Consider the following 15,359-nt stretch of genomic DNA (forward strand, 5'->3'; position numbering starts at 1 on the left):
TAATGGGAAACGAACAAAGCAACCAAGGCAAGAATAAAGCTTTCAAGTCTCAAGGAAAACCTGGAATTGTCGTTGTCTCACCAAATCAACAAGAATCCAGTCTGGTTAGCTGAATGGCTTGCCATAAAAAATAAAGATCGAGTGATACAGATAACCGATTTCTAATTTTTTATCAACCGAACTAGATAAATATTTTTATTATATCTGGAATATAGTCAAAATTTAAATTAATTGCTAAGAAAATGTTTTTTTGCATATTAACTTCATGATGCGAAACAAAACAACAATTTTTTGTTCGAAAAAAAAACTGCAATTTATTTAAGTTTTAAGAAAAACTATCATATTTTTGTAGTTAAGATTGGCCAAAAAATTACTAATTATGATATATCAATATAAGCAAAATATATCAGCCATTATTATTGGTAAACTGATATGTTGGTCTACCTGTAATAAAAATTACTTTTTTAGCTTTGAAAAAAACTGTTATAGCTGAACTCTACTAGTTTTATGGTTAACTTTCTTGCCACTTTTAAATTTGCCATATGTCATTTACTTGAACCAGCAAAGTGCATATTTTTCATTTAACCACCATTTAAATTATAATTTATCTCTAATCTAACTTACTACTAAACTAACGAGATTTATGTTTAACATTCTTAAAACCTCTAAACGTAGTTTTATTTATTTTAAACAGCACAATACAAAATAATTTAAACAGCGACCCAATTTTGTTTAATTCCAAATCATTTTTGTACTTTTACATTTTTGTGTTTTTAGAAAGAAGATTCAAACGTTGCCAAGCTTTCTATTTGTCCCACATTCAACCCACTACTTTCCCCATCGCTAGTTTCGGCGGATGCGCAACCGTTAAACGCTGACCTCATTTATCCACTGGATGCAACTTCGTGCCTGAGGATTGCTCGGAGATTGCAAGAGCATTTTGAAAAGTGCGCAGAGGCTGTTAAATTCGATCAGAATTCCTTGGTCTCACAAATAAAGGTAACAGGCATTTAAAACTGTATTTTTTTATTTTGTCAATTTTGTTTAAGGTTTTACAAGCTGGGTGCCAGTATTTAATAGTAGAAGGTTAACTTTAGATCTCACATTTTGCAATCACCTGCTCGCAATGAGTGGTATTCGCTACAGGCAAGTGCTGTTTTTCACCCACTCACCCTACAAGCAAGTGCCCAAAGCAGGGTTCACCAAACGTTTTTCAAAAAGGGGCGAGTAACTTTAGCTGTACATAGCAACCCTAATACTAAGCGTAAAGCGAAGCTTAAGAAACCTAATTCTGCCCACTGAACCTTTTATAAGTGAATAAAACCTGAGTCAAAGGAATAAATAAGTTTAAAGTTAATTGATCTTAGCTAAGTCTATGTATATCTTTATTTTTATAGTAACTAAGTCCTTGTATATCAACATTTTATTCAAACGTTGGACGGACCTTGTAACCATTATCAGTATATCCAACCATGCATACTACTGCAGCCAGTGACCAAAATTGGGCTTGCTACCCATAGGTTAAGAAACAGTGACCTAAAGGTTTAACTTTACAAAGATTTTTGGTGTGAATATCATTTTTTCCGAACTGTCGCATTCCACAGGAAGTCGATAGAGTGTCGGTTGCGGTAATGCAACGCTTGACCGAGCGACAAAGAGCACATGCAAAACACGCCGAGCACGCCAGAAAGGTTGAAGAAATCAGCGCATCGCTCAACAAAATAAGACGAAACATCGATCAAAGTTTAACTGTTGCTGATGAGCTTAACATGCTCTTACCTGTGGACCAAAGATTACCCCAAGTCAAGATATTTTAACCGTCAATTCAAAAAGTTTTACAGAAAACAGTAGGTAAATATAATTATATTTTTCCTTAAATATTTAACTGTTGCAAATACAATTAAGAGACTATTTTTTTCTTCCTATTAAATGCATGGGTTTTTTATTTATATCTGTGCATGTTTATAAAACTAAATCTATGGGCAACAATTTGCCTTATTTTCGAAGTTACCTGTTTTTGTGTTGTTATTTTTAATTAGGCCTTTCATTTATACTTTTCAAAAAATTAATCTTCATCTGCTTGAAATTCCTTTCAAGTTTTAGGTTTTAAAGGCCTTTTAGTTATCTTTAATTTTTTTGCTGTTTTAAAAAAATATTGAGTCATAATGGAAAAATCTCTGCTACGTCCACTTTTTTTATACACACTGATTGTCAAGATATATATACATATAATATAAAACATGTGCCTTGATAAGTTGAACTGTCATTTAACAACATGCAAGCTGCAATAACAATGTTTTATTACCTCCTATAATTTCTACAATAAAACGACAGCAATTAAATGTAGCCCTAGGGTAGCACAGGCACATCCTGCTTATGAATTCTATTGTCATCCTGTCATTCTATTTATCTTGCAATGTTCAGTTTGTTATGAATTAGTAGTGGTTAGTAATGCTCTTTGTAGTAAAGTGTATTGCTATTAATTGAGCCTATTGTTAGAATATTGTATTAAAGTCTAATTGTGTGAGTGTATTGTGAGTTTTTAAATTCATCTTTGTAATCAAAAGTGAAAGTGGATTAATATAAAATTGCGACTATTGTTACTTGTTAATATCAAGTATTGTATCAAGGTATAGTTTTGTCTAGTTGAGATCAATTTATCAAAATTAAATATTAAAAAATTCTGATTAATGCAACTTTTGATTTAAATTGCTGGAAACTATGTACTACTGATTGTTTCTCTAGTTGGAAAAAGAATTGCATTTCAGTAAATGCTAAATTAAATATTAATTAGAATTTCAGAACAATAATAATGCAAATTTTTGGTGGTAGCTATAATTGCATAATTTGAAATCTGTAAACCAGGTGCAGTGTTTACTCACAAATTGTATGAATTAAAAAAAATAGAACCCAGTGACTTTGTCACAACAAAATTTAACTCTTTTTAAACAATAACACTCTATGCATAAATATCCCTTGAAAATATGTTTCCTTTCAACTAAGAAGAAATGCATTGACGGGATCATCCTGTTAACTAAATTGCTGTGACGATTTTTTTATTTGCTGTGTGAAGCAATTGTCACTGCAAAAGTCAGTCTGGCAATGCTTGCTGTTTCAATTTGTCATTTAGATATTCATGAAAGTGAAATTAAGTTCATAGTCATTAGCATGACAGTGGTTTAGGTTTATTGTGGTAATTAGAAATTGTTCAAGTGTTTTATAGCAATTTGAAAAATATAAATTGCTGTTGGCTGCACTTAAATTTGTTTTTGCTATTTGTTGAAGGTTATGTAACACTTGTTTTACTCCTACCATACTGACTATTGTAGAATTATTTTTTTTTTACATTTATAACAACATTGCATAGTTAGGATTTGTTCTGGTGTTTCAGCTGTAGTCAAAATTTTTGTTTTTTGTCATTTGAACTTTTTTGCACCTGCATTGCTAAACAAAAGAAATTTAATTTTTTTTTATACCAAGGTTCATAACAAGTGTTTGTACTGGCATTGCAGCTGGAGTTTTAAAAAGTAGAAAATTGTTGCCCAATGTGGTGGAAAGAATTTTTTTTTTTTTTTTCTGAACAAAGTTGAATTTAAGTATTTCTTAAAAGTTATACAACATGTTTTGTGTTTTCAGTAGCCATGATTCTGAACCCAGTACGACGCACTTTTGTTGCGTCAAGGTTCTGGCATCAGCAGAGCAAATGCGCCGCCACAAATAGAAAATGTTTTGTTTTGCTGCGCAATGTTTCCACAACGAGCTGTCAATTTGAAAGCGCTGCACCGCCGAACAATGTGGACATGTCAAAACAAGATAAACAAAAAAGTGAGCATTATTTTAACTATTTTTTGTCTTTATGTATGTAATCATATTTTCTGGTGTTTTTGTGAAAATTGATGTGTTAATAAAAAAAAAAAAAAATTGATGTGTTAATTCATATATATCTTAATATTAGCAGGTTAAATGACCTTTTTTTGATACCTAAAATATTTTAGAAGTTGTAAAATTTTTATTTGCGTCACCAATGCTTCAAGTTTATAAAACTCAAGACTAACCTCCCCAAATGCTAAAGAACATTACACTTATATATGTTTGGCATTTGTTTCTACAACAGAATCTTGTGCTCTAACACAGGGATTCTTAAACTTTTTTTACCGCTGACCCGTGAAATTTTCTTTCATCTCGGTGGACCACTGTAGGCCAAAAAAATTACAAAAATAGTACAAATAGACTTCATAAATTTGCTGATTTTGGTCCAAAATTGTGAAAGTGAAATGTAGTTTAGATACATTCAGTGCAAAACCATTTTATTTTTAATTAAATTGATTACTTCTTAAATCAACACTAATATTTCAATTAGACCTTCATGGACCCCCTAAAACTAGTTCACGCACTCCCAAGGGGTCCATGGACCCCAGTTTAAGAACCCCTGCTCTAACAGAACATTTGATAAAAATTTCAAAATTTGCAATAGCTTGAGAAACACAGCGAACAAAAATATGCCAGCAAGGCTAAAACATGCAAAATAAAATGGCGTCATCAGTTTTCTAATTTGAAGGTTTCATTTGAAATTAATATGTTTTAAAGCAAATACTTTCTCAATATCACTTTTCGCAGTTTTTTATTACCCATCTTATGCCAGCTCACATTTCACTTAAAACTTTAGGTGAGGTCCCCCTAACTTGTAAGCTTTACATCACAGAAACCCGCACTCTAGTGTCAAAAATGAAAAAGTACATCCTGAAGAGTCGCGACTACTCGAAGAAATACACGCACAACAACACCATCACACCGGTGCAAGCGATGCAGGAGTACATGCTGTCACCTAGTGACCTGAACGGATTAAGGCAGATTCGAGTTCGAAGTCCCTACGTGGGCTCGGCTTCACCGATAATGGTCTATCTCGAAAGGGAAGTGGAAGAATTAGCAATTAAGGTTTAAAATACTTTTTACATTTTTTTTCTTTAAAAATTGATTTGCAAAGTTATTAATTTTGCAATTTCAGGATTGCAGATTAAGCTTCTCGTGCAGTCAAAAATAGTTTATAATAGTTTTTACCAACTAGGATATAAAAATGTAAAAATTACAACATAGGTTTCGACAATACCTTTAACAGGTTCTAAATTTTTTTTCATTTTTAAATTAACGCCAACCCAATAGCTGGCGTAACTTGAAAAATATTACCTTTAAACGTTTTAATTTTATCTATGTTTAAGCGTAAATAACATCATCTAGGGATACTTCTTGTCCAAATTATAGGGTATTGGAAGTAAATGTCAAGTATCGGACATTCCTAGATACAAGTGTAACGGTTAAGAATTAATACACGGAAAGCCATAGCAGACTCACCGAATCTGTCGATCAATGATGCAAGCAGGGCAGACTAGAAAAACAACTAACCTGCAGTGAGGTTCGAACTCACAACCTTCAGTCAAGCTGGGACCTTCGCTCTTCCAACTGAGATACACGGGCTCAGAGAGGAGCGAGTCGAGAAACTACCATACGCCAATGCTTGCTACATTCTGTTAGTACAAGCAAGCTTAGTTGGTAGAGCGACGGTCCCGATATGGCCGGAGGTTGTGAGTTCGAACCTCTCTGCTGGCTAGTTGTTTTTCTAGCCTGCCTAGCTTGCATTATTGATCGACAGATTCGGTGAGTCTGCGATGGCTTTCGGTTTGTTAGTCCGTCAAAGGCTTATGGTGTACTAATAATACGTAAGCCGTAATCGATGGTCAAAAAGTAGCTTCAGAAGGGCTAGATCTCAGTGGCTAACATGCACATATGCGTGACTTGCGTGTGCATGTTTCATTGAATGTTAGGAATTTTTACATCTTAAATTTGACAATTTTCAACTTTTCTCGGCAGGTTTGGGGCAGCAAAGAAGCCCTTGAGCGCGAACGAAGTCGTAATCGTCGTCTTCAAAGCAAACAACGCAAACAGGTTCTGTTTGATCCGCCCGGGAACGTAGAAGGCGACCAGAAAAACATTAAGAGCCTTCTGACCAGCAGCCAGGGAAGAGTGGTCGCCTATGCAGCTGCCGCGTACGTTTATTTGTGTAAAGTAGGGGTTTCTAATGTCATTGTATCGGCCAATACCCGATGCTAAGTGGTAGTAGGTATGCCCTATAGTTATACTATAGACCAGTGGTTCTTAACCAGGGTTCGATCGAACCCATGGGGTCGGACGAAGCTCTTTCAAGGGTTCGGCGAGAACGTCCTCCGAAACTTAAATGCTGTTATTTAAGCTAAATTTGAATCTCTTTTATGCGCCAAGATGTCATAATACATTATAAATTGAAAGTTTGGCCAATTTAACCTATATAAATGCAAGTCTATAATTCGATTATGCCCAGTTTCAGCTGCTAGGAGGAAGAAACAAATACTGAGCGAAAATGTGGGGTTCGACGAATGCTTGCAGAATAACATGTGGGCTCGACAGGTTGCCAAAGGTTAAGCTATTTCAATACCGGATATTTTGGACAAAAAGTATTGCAATCCTATTCGATACTATTTGATGTGATTACTTTGCTCAAATATGTAAAATAGATAAAATTTCAACGTTTAAAGCCATTTTTTCAAATGATTAGGCTAAGTTGCCTTCGCTTGTTTATTTAATTTATAATTTTGTAGGAAATCGTTGCGTTGGACCGCAAATTGAAATTCCTATAGTAATTGGTATGGGGTCGGCACCGATACCATCCTAGTATCAGACGAGAACCGATAATACCACTTGGCATTGGCTATTAGATATGATGATTATCGCATATTGACAAGTTATGGTACTGATATTAAACTAAGGATTTTGGCTATTGTTTGCAATTTAACGCAGAGTTTCCTATATTAAAATTTCAATTTTTCGGCAAATGCTAAATTCGCAATCAAAGGTAACCCAGTCCGTTTGTCTATATTTTATATTTTTTAGTGCCTTAAAAATGAGTATAAATTATTCTGTAAGCCAATGTTTTACGCCATTTCAATTTATTTGCTATGTTCTATGAGCAACATAACTTGTCCATTGTTAGGGAATAAACATGTTATTATACCTACGTAGATTATAGCTAGTGAAACGTAAAATGAATATATTTTCTTTTTAATAATCCACACGAGTGTTTAGTTACCAGCTGAAAAGCTATTTTGAGATCAAAAAACCAAAAAACATTGTAAAAAGGAAATCTTTATTGAACGCCATCTCCCCTTAAACGTGCCTTTAATCAACAGGAACGCTACGATCGGGGTGTTTAAGCTCGCCTGCTTCGTTTCTACTGGTTCTGCGAGTATGTTTTCCGAGATGCTTCACTCACTTGCTGACACTTGCAACCAACTACTGCTGCTGTGGGGGGTCAACGAATCACTCAAGGTAACTTTGGAAAACAATACACGTTTTTTTTAGTAACTTCAATAAAAATATGAAAGCCATAATATTTGATAAAAGCGACATTTCGCAATTTACAGACATTTCAGCAATAACTTTTATCTTCACTTGATTTTTACACTGATGTTGGTACGAGTTATTGCTGAAACGTCTGTAAATTGCGAAATGTCGCTTTTATCAAATATTATGGCTTTTATATTTTACTCTCAAGGTACGTTCTTAACTTGGTTGCTGGACCTTTAAGTCGGGTTATAAGTCGTCATTTTAAATTTTAGTTAAATAATAATTTCTGTTAATCCAGTTTAATCAGAAACAACAGAAGTGTTTATCTGATATAATTTACATGAACTTATACCATAGTAACATGTGTAGCTTATTCAAATAGTACATAAAACAACAATGTTATATAAAACAAGGAAATATAATAATGATAATAATAAACATATAGCATAGTAAGTAAGTGTACTGAGTGAGGTTGTATGACAAATAAGAGAACAACGATAAATCAACCTTTTCTCCGATTATTTTTTGGTATTTTTTCTAAACTTCGCATTAATAAGTAAATTATAAAAAAAGGGTTTTAGAAAGAGAACGAATCGCTTAAGATAATTTCCCAAACTCTTTGGTGGAAACGACTTGTTGGTAAATTTTACAATCTGAAAAGTATAGGTTATTGCTGAAATGTATAAAAATAATCACCGGAATATTTGCTATTTAAATTCCTATGAGAATATTTCGCAATTTAAATTAAATCCCTTATGGATAATTAAGTTTAAATTCGACTTAATAATAATCTGGTTTTCAAAACGTCAGTAATTCTAACTTTAGTTTTATTTAAGATAACGTAGATGATCTAATTCTAATTTTAATCTAATTGGAAAATCTTAAACGCACTATTTGTAATCTAATTTGAAAGTTACAAAAATCTAGTTTATAAATCTGAACTGAACCTCTACCTTTCTACAGCACGCAGACCGCGACCATCCTTATGGTTACGGCAACATGAGGCATATAATGGCTCTCATCTCAGGAGTAGGAATCTTCTGTATAGGATGTGGAGCCAGCATCTACCATGGAGTCCAGGTTCTACTACATCCAGTCCCTGGAGTTGAAGTTACAACATCATTGGTGAGAGAACGAATAAACTTGCTGTTTTGGTTTACTGCCATACCCATGTGATAACGCTGTACAAAATCATTTTGATCAAGTTTCGAGCATAGTGGCTAACGGTTGTAATTGACGTAGGAGATACATTAAAGCCCATACAGAAATAGATAGCATATTTAAACCGTTTTTAAAAAATTATTTACAGTTTAGCATCTATTAAAACAGTTTTCCAATTCTGTATTCCGTATTGATAATAACGCTGTTCAAATTAAAATTACTTTTAGGTAGTTTCATAAAAATTTAGTAGGAATAATAGTTGACTATAGTTGACTTCCCAAAAAGGCATTTTTACCGACACTTACCGCTGGACGAAACCTGTCTTTCTTAGCTCGGAAAAGTATTAATACCAGAATACCAGATGTCATATGGTTCTGTATATTGTTTTATATAAAACGTAATAAAGGTTTTCTGATGTTTGGGCCGTGAAATTCGGAACATTTTATTGAGATATTGCCATATTTGGTTTTAGCCAATGATATTTTACTTCAAATAAATCCAGGATTTCAGAAACTCATTAAAAATGCCATTAATTATTTTGTTTGAAAATTAATTCACCTGTTGTATTTGTAAGAAGTAATCAAACTTTGTCAATTCTAACCACAAACTGATAAAACTTTCACACCTTCCAACACGTGCTTGGTGTCTAAAGGGTTAATATAGTTCTATTTTCAATACTACCACAAACCGATTTATTTCCCCCTTCCTCAGGCGCTTGGTGTACTCGTGGGATCTTGCCTCATCGAAGCTGGATCATTAATGGTGGCCGTTAATGAGACGAAGAAATCAGCCGCAAAATATCAGCAGTCCTTCTGGGATTACGGTAAGCTTGTGCTTCTTGTTTGTTGATTTTTTCAGCAAAGTTCCAAAACTATCACCTGGAAAATTAAGCCCTAGCCGATAACCTTGTTTTTTTACACATTGAAATGCATTTATTTTTATTACAAATTTCGAAGAAACACGGTATAACGAATACTCCAACAATTAGTACTAACGCAAGACGTCTAAAGATTCAATTAGGAAATATTTTCCCGACTAATATTATTTATCAGCCTTCAGAATAAGAGATGTTATTTTGACCCATTTAAACTTCGGTGGCTAACGTTTGTTCGAGCTTTACTTGCTTTGATGAAGTTCGAGTTACAGTTGTTTGCCTGGTATTTATATGCTACCAAACTGCATTTTCCCATGTTAAACACATTTTCTTTATTTACCAAAATTCTTCTCCGACTAGTTTGTTTTTCGGTTAGTTCTCATTTGTGTTGATTTGGCGACAACAGAGAATAAATTCAACTACATCCTAATTTCGTTCATCTGAATTAAAAAACAAAGGAAGTTTAGAAATTTTAAACACTGTCAAAAACGCAGCTGGAAATTCATCTCTAAGTAAATGACGGATAAATTTGCAAAAATGCCCAATTTTTTGTGGTTACTTCGTAGTTTTACTTCACGCTTTGACCAAGTTTTCCCTTTATATCTAGTACAAGAGTCACGTGACCCGAGTACAAACGTCGTTCTTCTCGAAGATTCTGCGGCTGTTGTCGGTCTGGCCGTCGCTGGAGGCGCTCTTGGGCTCACTTACGTCACAGGTGAAAAGTCACTTTTTTAATGTTCTTTTTGCATCAAATGTGAAATCTTGGGCTTCAAACATTTACACAACTGAATCACTGTGTTTAAAGCTTTTTTGGCTGAGTTTGCAGAATGAATCCTCTGCGTTATTCTGACTCAGTTGAACAAGGTATTTTCCCAATTTTCGACTATTGCATTGCGGGTCTGGTTTCAACACGTATGCTTGGTTGGTAAAAAAATGGCTTTATGCCAAAAAATAGATATTTTAATAGTTTGAAAAACTCAATTTAGCATTAAAATTTTGTTATGATAAGGTTCTTATTGGTACAGTGTGTGGTTATAATTTAAAATATTTCTGTGACATTCTATCCATAAAAGTCCAGATAAATGAAATGTTTATTTGTCATTGGCGCCGAAAATCTGTACACAAGAACATACAAATAGAAATATCATGGCTGGAGCAGCGATTGGTCAGAAAGACCTTATGTTAAGGTATGGAAAGGTCACTAAGCACATGGTGCCTTGACATTGTAGTTGTGCTTGAGGCAGTTGGGGTTACTACCTTGTCGCGGTAGGAGCTTATATTGTGAGTTACTTGTAAGTGTTTGGCGATGTTGTTTAACTGACACTGATGCTGTTTTTTTTTTGGTTATTGTATGCATTTATTTGTATTCGAAAAAAGATACTAATTCACTTGATTAAGCCTTGGTGTTATTAATAAATTCCTGCACACTGATAAAGCATTCAGCATCAGATCGCGTCCAGCTTTCATCATGAATTGTATAATTGAGCTATGGTTCACAACCCAATAAATCTAACAATGATGTTGGGATAACCCCTTTGACTTTGTTTGCTGATCCCCGGGGGTCCACAAACATTGTGAAAATCACCGTTAAGGGTTTTACACTTCACTTTGATAGCTATTTAAACCACCACATGCAACCGCTCCCCTTAAAAATCCCTTGTTTACTTTCAAAAACGCCCGTCTCCAGGCAACGTGATGTTCGACGCGGTGGGCTCGATCGTGATTGGTGGACTTTTGGGGGCGGTGGCCACCTTCCTGGTCACGACAAATGTCAACGCTCTGATTGGTCAATCCATTCCACAGGAGAGGCTCGAGCGGCTCAAGGAAATGGTCGAGGATGACGTTTGCGTGAGGTAACAATTTTGTTGCGTCATAGGTGCACTGTGACGTCATGAATTTGAAAAAGAGCATGCTATAGGTAGCTAGAGACAAATGATTACTGGAAAAAGCGACCGACTCTCTCAATAGTCTTGCTCCGGTTTACTTTTTACCTTTTGTTAATTCAAAAAGTTACCAGAATCAGCTTTGTCACTCAAGTGCTTAGTGTCGCCACAAAGTCCTTTAAAATTCTGTTTATTGACTTCTGTATTGAAAAGTTTTTTTTTTAAATCCTGTGGTTTATCAGAAGTCTTTCAATTTAATTATGCTTAGTATGTGTTGAGAAAATACAGTTTGTTTAATTGTTAAGAAAATAAAAAATGCAACTGTGATCTATGGCCCTTCTGAAGTCGATTTTAAACCGCCGGTCATACCGAGACCGTCGATTTACCAACTGAGGAGCGAGGCGAGAAAAATTATTGCATTGTTGCCTTCTGCATCCTGTTCGTAAAACTAACCTGTTGTAAGGTTCGAACTCACGAACTCCGGTCATACTGGGACCGTCGCTCTACCAACTGAGCTACAAAGGCTCAGATGGGAGCAAGTCGAGAAACGGCCATATTACATCCTGTTAGTTCAATCAACTTCATATTGCGTTATTTTTTTTTTCTTAAACCAAAAAAATAATAATTTTAATTTCGTGCCCGTATTTCCCCAGAGGTGTTTATGACGTCAAAGCCACACAGCTGGGGTCAGACGAGTTCAAGTTCAAGGCCGAGATCGACTTCGACGGACGCGAAATCACTCGAGCGTATCTTGCCTCAGTTGACCTGGAACAAGTCATGCGTGAAATCCACGCCGTGCAAACCATGGTAAAAAAAGTGTTGCGTCATAATATGCTTTGATTGGTAACACTAGGCATTGTTAAGGATTTATGGAATGTTTTTAATTTTCCGAGATCCAAAAATTTAATTCCGGTTTATTATTATATTTATTGGGACGCTAAACGTTTTTTGTTGATATATTCGAGATGCCATTTTTAGCAATTAGGGACTTTCTGTTTTGTATTTTTAATCTAAGTTTTAAAACATATATATATATATATAGATTGTCAAAATTAGTTGTTCCGGTAAATAAAAAAATATGTTGTTCAGGTAATTTAAAAGGGTGTAATTTCGTGTTAGAATATTTCTATATAGTGTAATAGCCGTCACTTTTTTATAGGGTAAATAAATCGCGAAATAAATGCTGAACAATAATGTTTCCATATTAACCTTATAATTAAAATGCACAACAGACATTTTACGATTTTACACAGCAGCGAACTTTTGAATTAGGCCTATTTTATTTCTTACAAAAAACATGTTTGAAACAAATTAAATTTGTAATCGAAGGAAAAAATAAAATATCAAACCACATACAGAAGTAGGTATCATCTTGGACGTTTCGAATAACTCTTTATTCATTTTTAACGTTGTTCAAAATGATGAATGAAATTAAACTGATGCTTCTTTCTAATGGGCTTTGATATTCTTACTACAACCTCCAACCATTATGCTCTAAAACCAAATAATTATTGCCATAAAAATAATTCATTTTAACCAGCTTCTCTTTGATATATTTTAAACTTTTTCAATATCCGTTCCACCCCTTTCAAATTTAATTTTTATATTCTCGCCACAGGAGGAGCTCGAGATCGTGTTGTTACGCTACGGTGAGCACGTGATTGACACCTTGGGCGTCCAGATCGACCGAATCGAAACCGAACTGAAGCGAAAGAACGCTGGCTTGCGACACATCGACCTCGAAGTCTTATAACCACGCCCCCGTGACGTCACGATTACGTCACGATGTCTTGATTGCCTTGTGACGTCATATTAGTCGATCGCAATTCAATTTTATAAATACGTTGATGCGAAAAAGGAAACCGCGCAGGAAAACTTTCGATAGGTTATGACCTCGTGCTTTACTGGTGTGACGTCACATTTTACGTAACGTTGCTGTGACGTCATGCATGAAGTGCAGTAACACTGGTAGGATTATTTGACCGCTTTGAGTTATTGTTAACGTTGCAAAATACCGTCACGCAGGAAATTAGTGTTTAGCAGATTCAGGTCTTTCTTAAATCCTTATACTTTTTTTTGCCGCGGACCCCCCAATTTTTTTTCTTCGCATGGACCGGGATAGGCAATATATTTGAGAGATGACGTCTGAAAATGACGTCACAAAAACGTTTTTTATTTTCATCCAACTTTTTTCTTTAAAAAATTGGTTACTTTTCAAATATACACTAAAATTTTAATTAGGCTTTTAAGGGCCCCCTAAAACTAGTTCACGGAACCCCAAGGGGTTCAGGGACCCCAGAACCACTGGATTATAGGTTGTGAAGTTGAAATTTGTCACCAGAATATCTCAGTTTAGTTTTTAGATAAGGGGGTTTTACCTATTGCCCCTTTGGAATGGTTTCAAATATTCGTGTGGCGTGATTCTTATCAAAGACCAACCCATTTCATATGCAAAGTGTATTCAAAAGCAAGAGCAGTTCGTTCTATTTCCTGTTACTTAATTTCAAGCAAAAAGTCTTCTGCCAGTTTGTATTGTCTCAACACCTACCCAGCATGCGTTCTGCGCCTCAGCAAAAAGAGAAATTTTTTTTCTTTAAAAATGTGCCTGGGTGCATTTCGCTCATATCAACTTAACCATGAAATCCTCAAAAAAAAAAAAATCTTTATCACTGTTGAAAACATCTCACAAGAAAAAAAGGCAATATAAATGTTTTTGGCGGCTTCATAATTAGAAAAGTTGTCTTTAAGGATTTGCATATTACATATATGAGGAACTGGTTCCGTTAAAACAATCTTGTGATTGTTTCTCAAGCATCGTTATACTATGTTCTTTAATTACCATGAACAAGGGCGTCCGAGAGCCATGTAAACTCGTAAACGCAATCAGGGTGGACTCATAGGCCTAAAACATTTTCGGTATAAGCCGACTTTTAACTGTCTGTATATACCAGCATATTGCCTTGTGGGGAATAATGGCTGGAGGTTGTAGTTGGACGTATAATGAACATCGAAGCCCATACAGAAGATTTTTCGCAAACGTTCCGAGTATATCTTTATCCATTTTCAACATCTTTTCATAGTTGGCTGTTCTATCACAAATCTACAAGCGGGATAAGTTATGACTAAATCGTACAAGCTATTGAAAATTAATAAATTATTCCGTTCAAAATATGCTACCAGCTTCGGTACGGGATTTGATATTCATTCCCCAACACTTAAAGATTTGTTCTAATGTTAACAAACTCACAAAAGTGTAAACCTGACTTAAGTCATTCCTTGTTAATCGCGTTTTTACTTCATGAACACAGACTTTTGTTTTTACGAGACGTTCGAAAATTTCTCCTGCTGTCCTGCTGGTGACCTTGAAAAAATTGTCTGCCATAAAAATTTACGGACGCTTTTCAGTTTTTAGCTTTTTTTTGCTTTTAATTTATGGTTTTGGCGCAAAAATATTGACAAACTTTGTATTACAGGCTGAAAAAAACATATATTTTTTGTGTTAGAGCAAAATTCCAATTAAGATTCTCCGATCGTATCAAAAATTAACCCTGAAACAAGTTGACTTTCCAGCATTTATGTCCGCCATTTCATATCGCAGTCGTTCCATTACAAGCGAAACATAATGACCAGTAGCTAGATAACTCGTGTTCTTTGTTTGCCATTCGTTCTTCGTGCATTAAACACTCTTAGATATTGTCTTTGTGGAAATCGTTAGTGAATTTGAATAGGAAGGACATTTTGTGCAAACCTCATTACTATGTGGACTCTGTTGCATAGGGCTATTTGTAACATAAATAGGTTGTGTTGCAAGTTTACAATTAGTTTCAAACTTGTTTCCGAGGCAAACTGGTGAGCCGCTACCATTGTTGTAAACAAGTCATTTTGATATTTGTGAAAAATTAACAAGTCTTGGTCTCAATCACAAATTGTCGAAGCCCCTGACTAACTATTTTTAGAGCAAGTTATGTCAATAAAAAAAAACTGTTTAGATTTGTAAAGTCGTTTGTGTATGAACCACATCTAACCTAAAAATAACGAAACGCAACATATAACAAGAAAATTGAAGT

At 34.8% G+C, this 15,359-nt stretch overlaps 2 protein-coding genes across 2 annotated transcripts; both read left to right on the forward strand.

Moving 5' to 3' along the window:
- The first annotated feature begins 2 nt into the window (after window positions 1-2).
- On the forward strand, window positions 3-1,817 carry LOC146135202 (BLOC-1-related complex subunit 5-like). The gene is made up of 3 exons (XM_083395705.1): window positions 3-104; window positions 778-999; window positions 1,605-1,817. The coding sequence occupies exons 1-3, from the start codon at window positions 3-5 to the stop codon at window positions 1,815-1,817; spliced, it is 537 nt and encodes a 178-aa protein (XP_083251831.1).
- Window positions 1,716-15,140, forward strand: LOC146135203 (proton-coupled zinc antiporter SLC30A9, mitochondrial-like). The gene is made up of 11 exons (XM_083396363.1): window positions 1,716-1,851; window positions 3,637-3,825; window positions 4,703-4,935; window positions 5,866-6,041; window positions 7,218-7,356; window positions 8,338-8,499; window positions 9,247-9,358; window positions 10,017-10,124; window positions 11,097-11,262; window positions 11,946-12,099; window positions 12,911-15,140. Exons 2-11 carry the CDS (start codon window positions 3,642-3,644, stop codon window positions 13,043-13,045), a joined length of 1,569 nt encoding a protein of 522 aa, XP_083252489.1. The 5' UTR covers window positions 1,716-1,851; window positions 3,637-3,641; the 3' UTR covers window positions 13,046-15,140.
- Window positions 15,141-15,359: the final 219 nt, after the last annotated feature.

Source organism: Ascidiella aspersa, chromosome 8 (assembly GCF_963924565.1).
Source record: "Ascidiella aspersa chromosome 8, kaAscAspe10.2, whole genome shotgun sequence".
Taxonomy (NCBI): Eukaryota; Metazoa; Chordata; class Ascidiacea; order Phlebobranchia; family Ascidiidae; genus Ascidiella; species Ascidiella aspersa.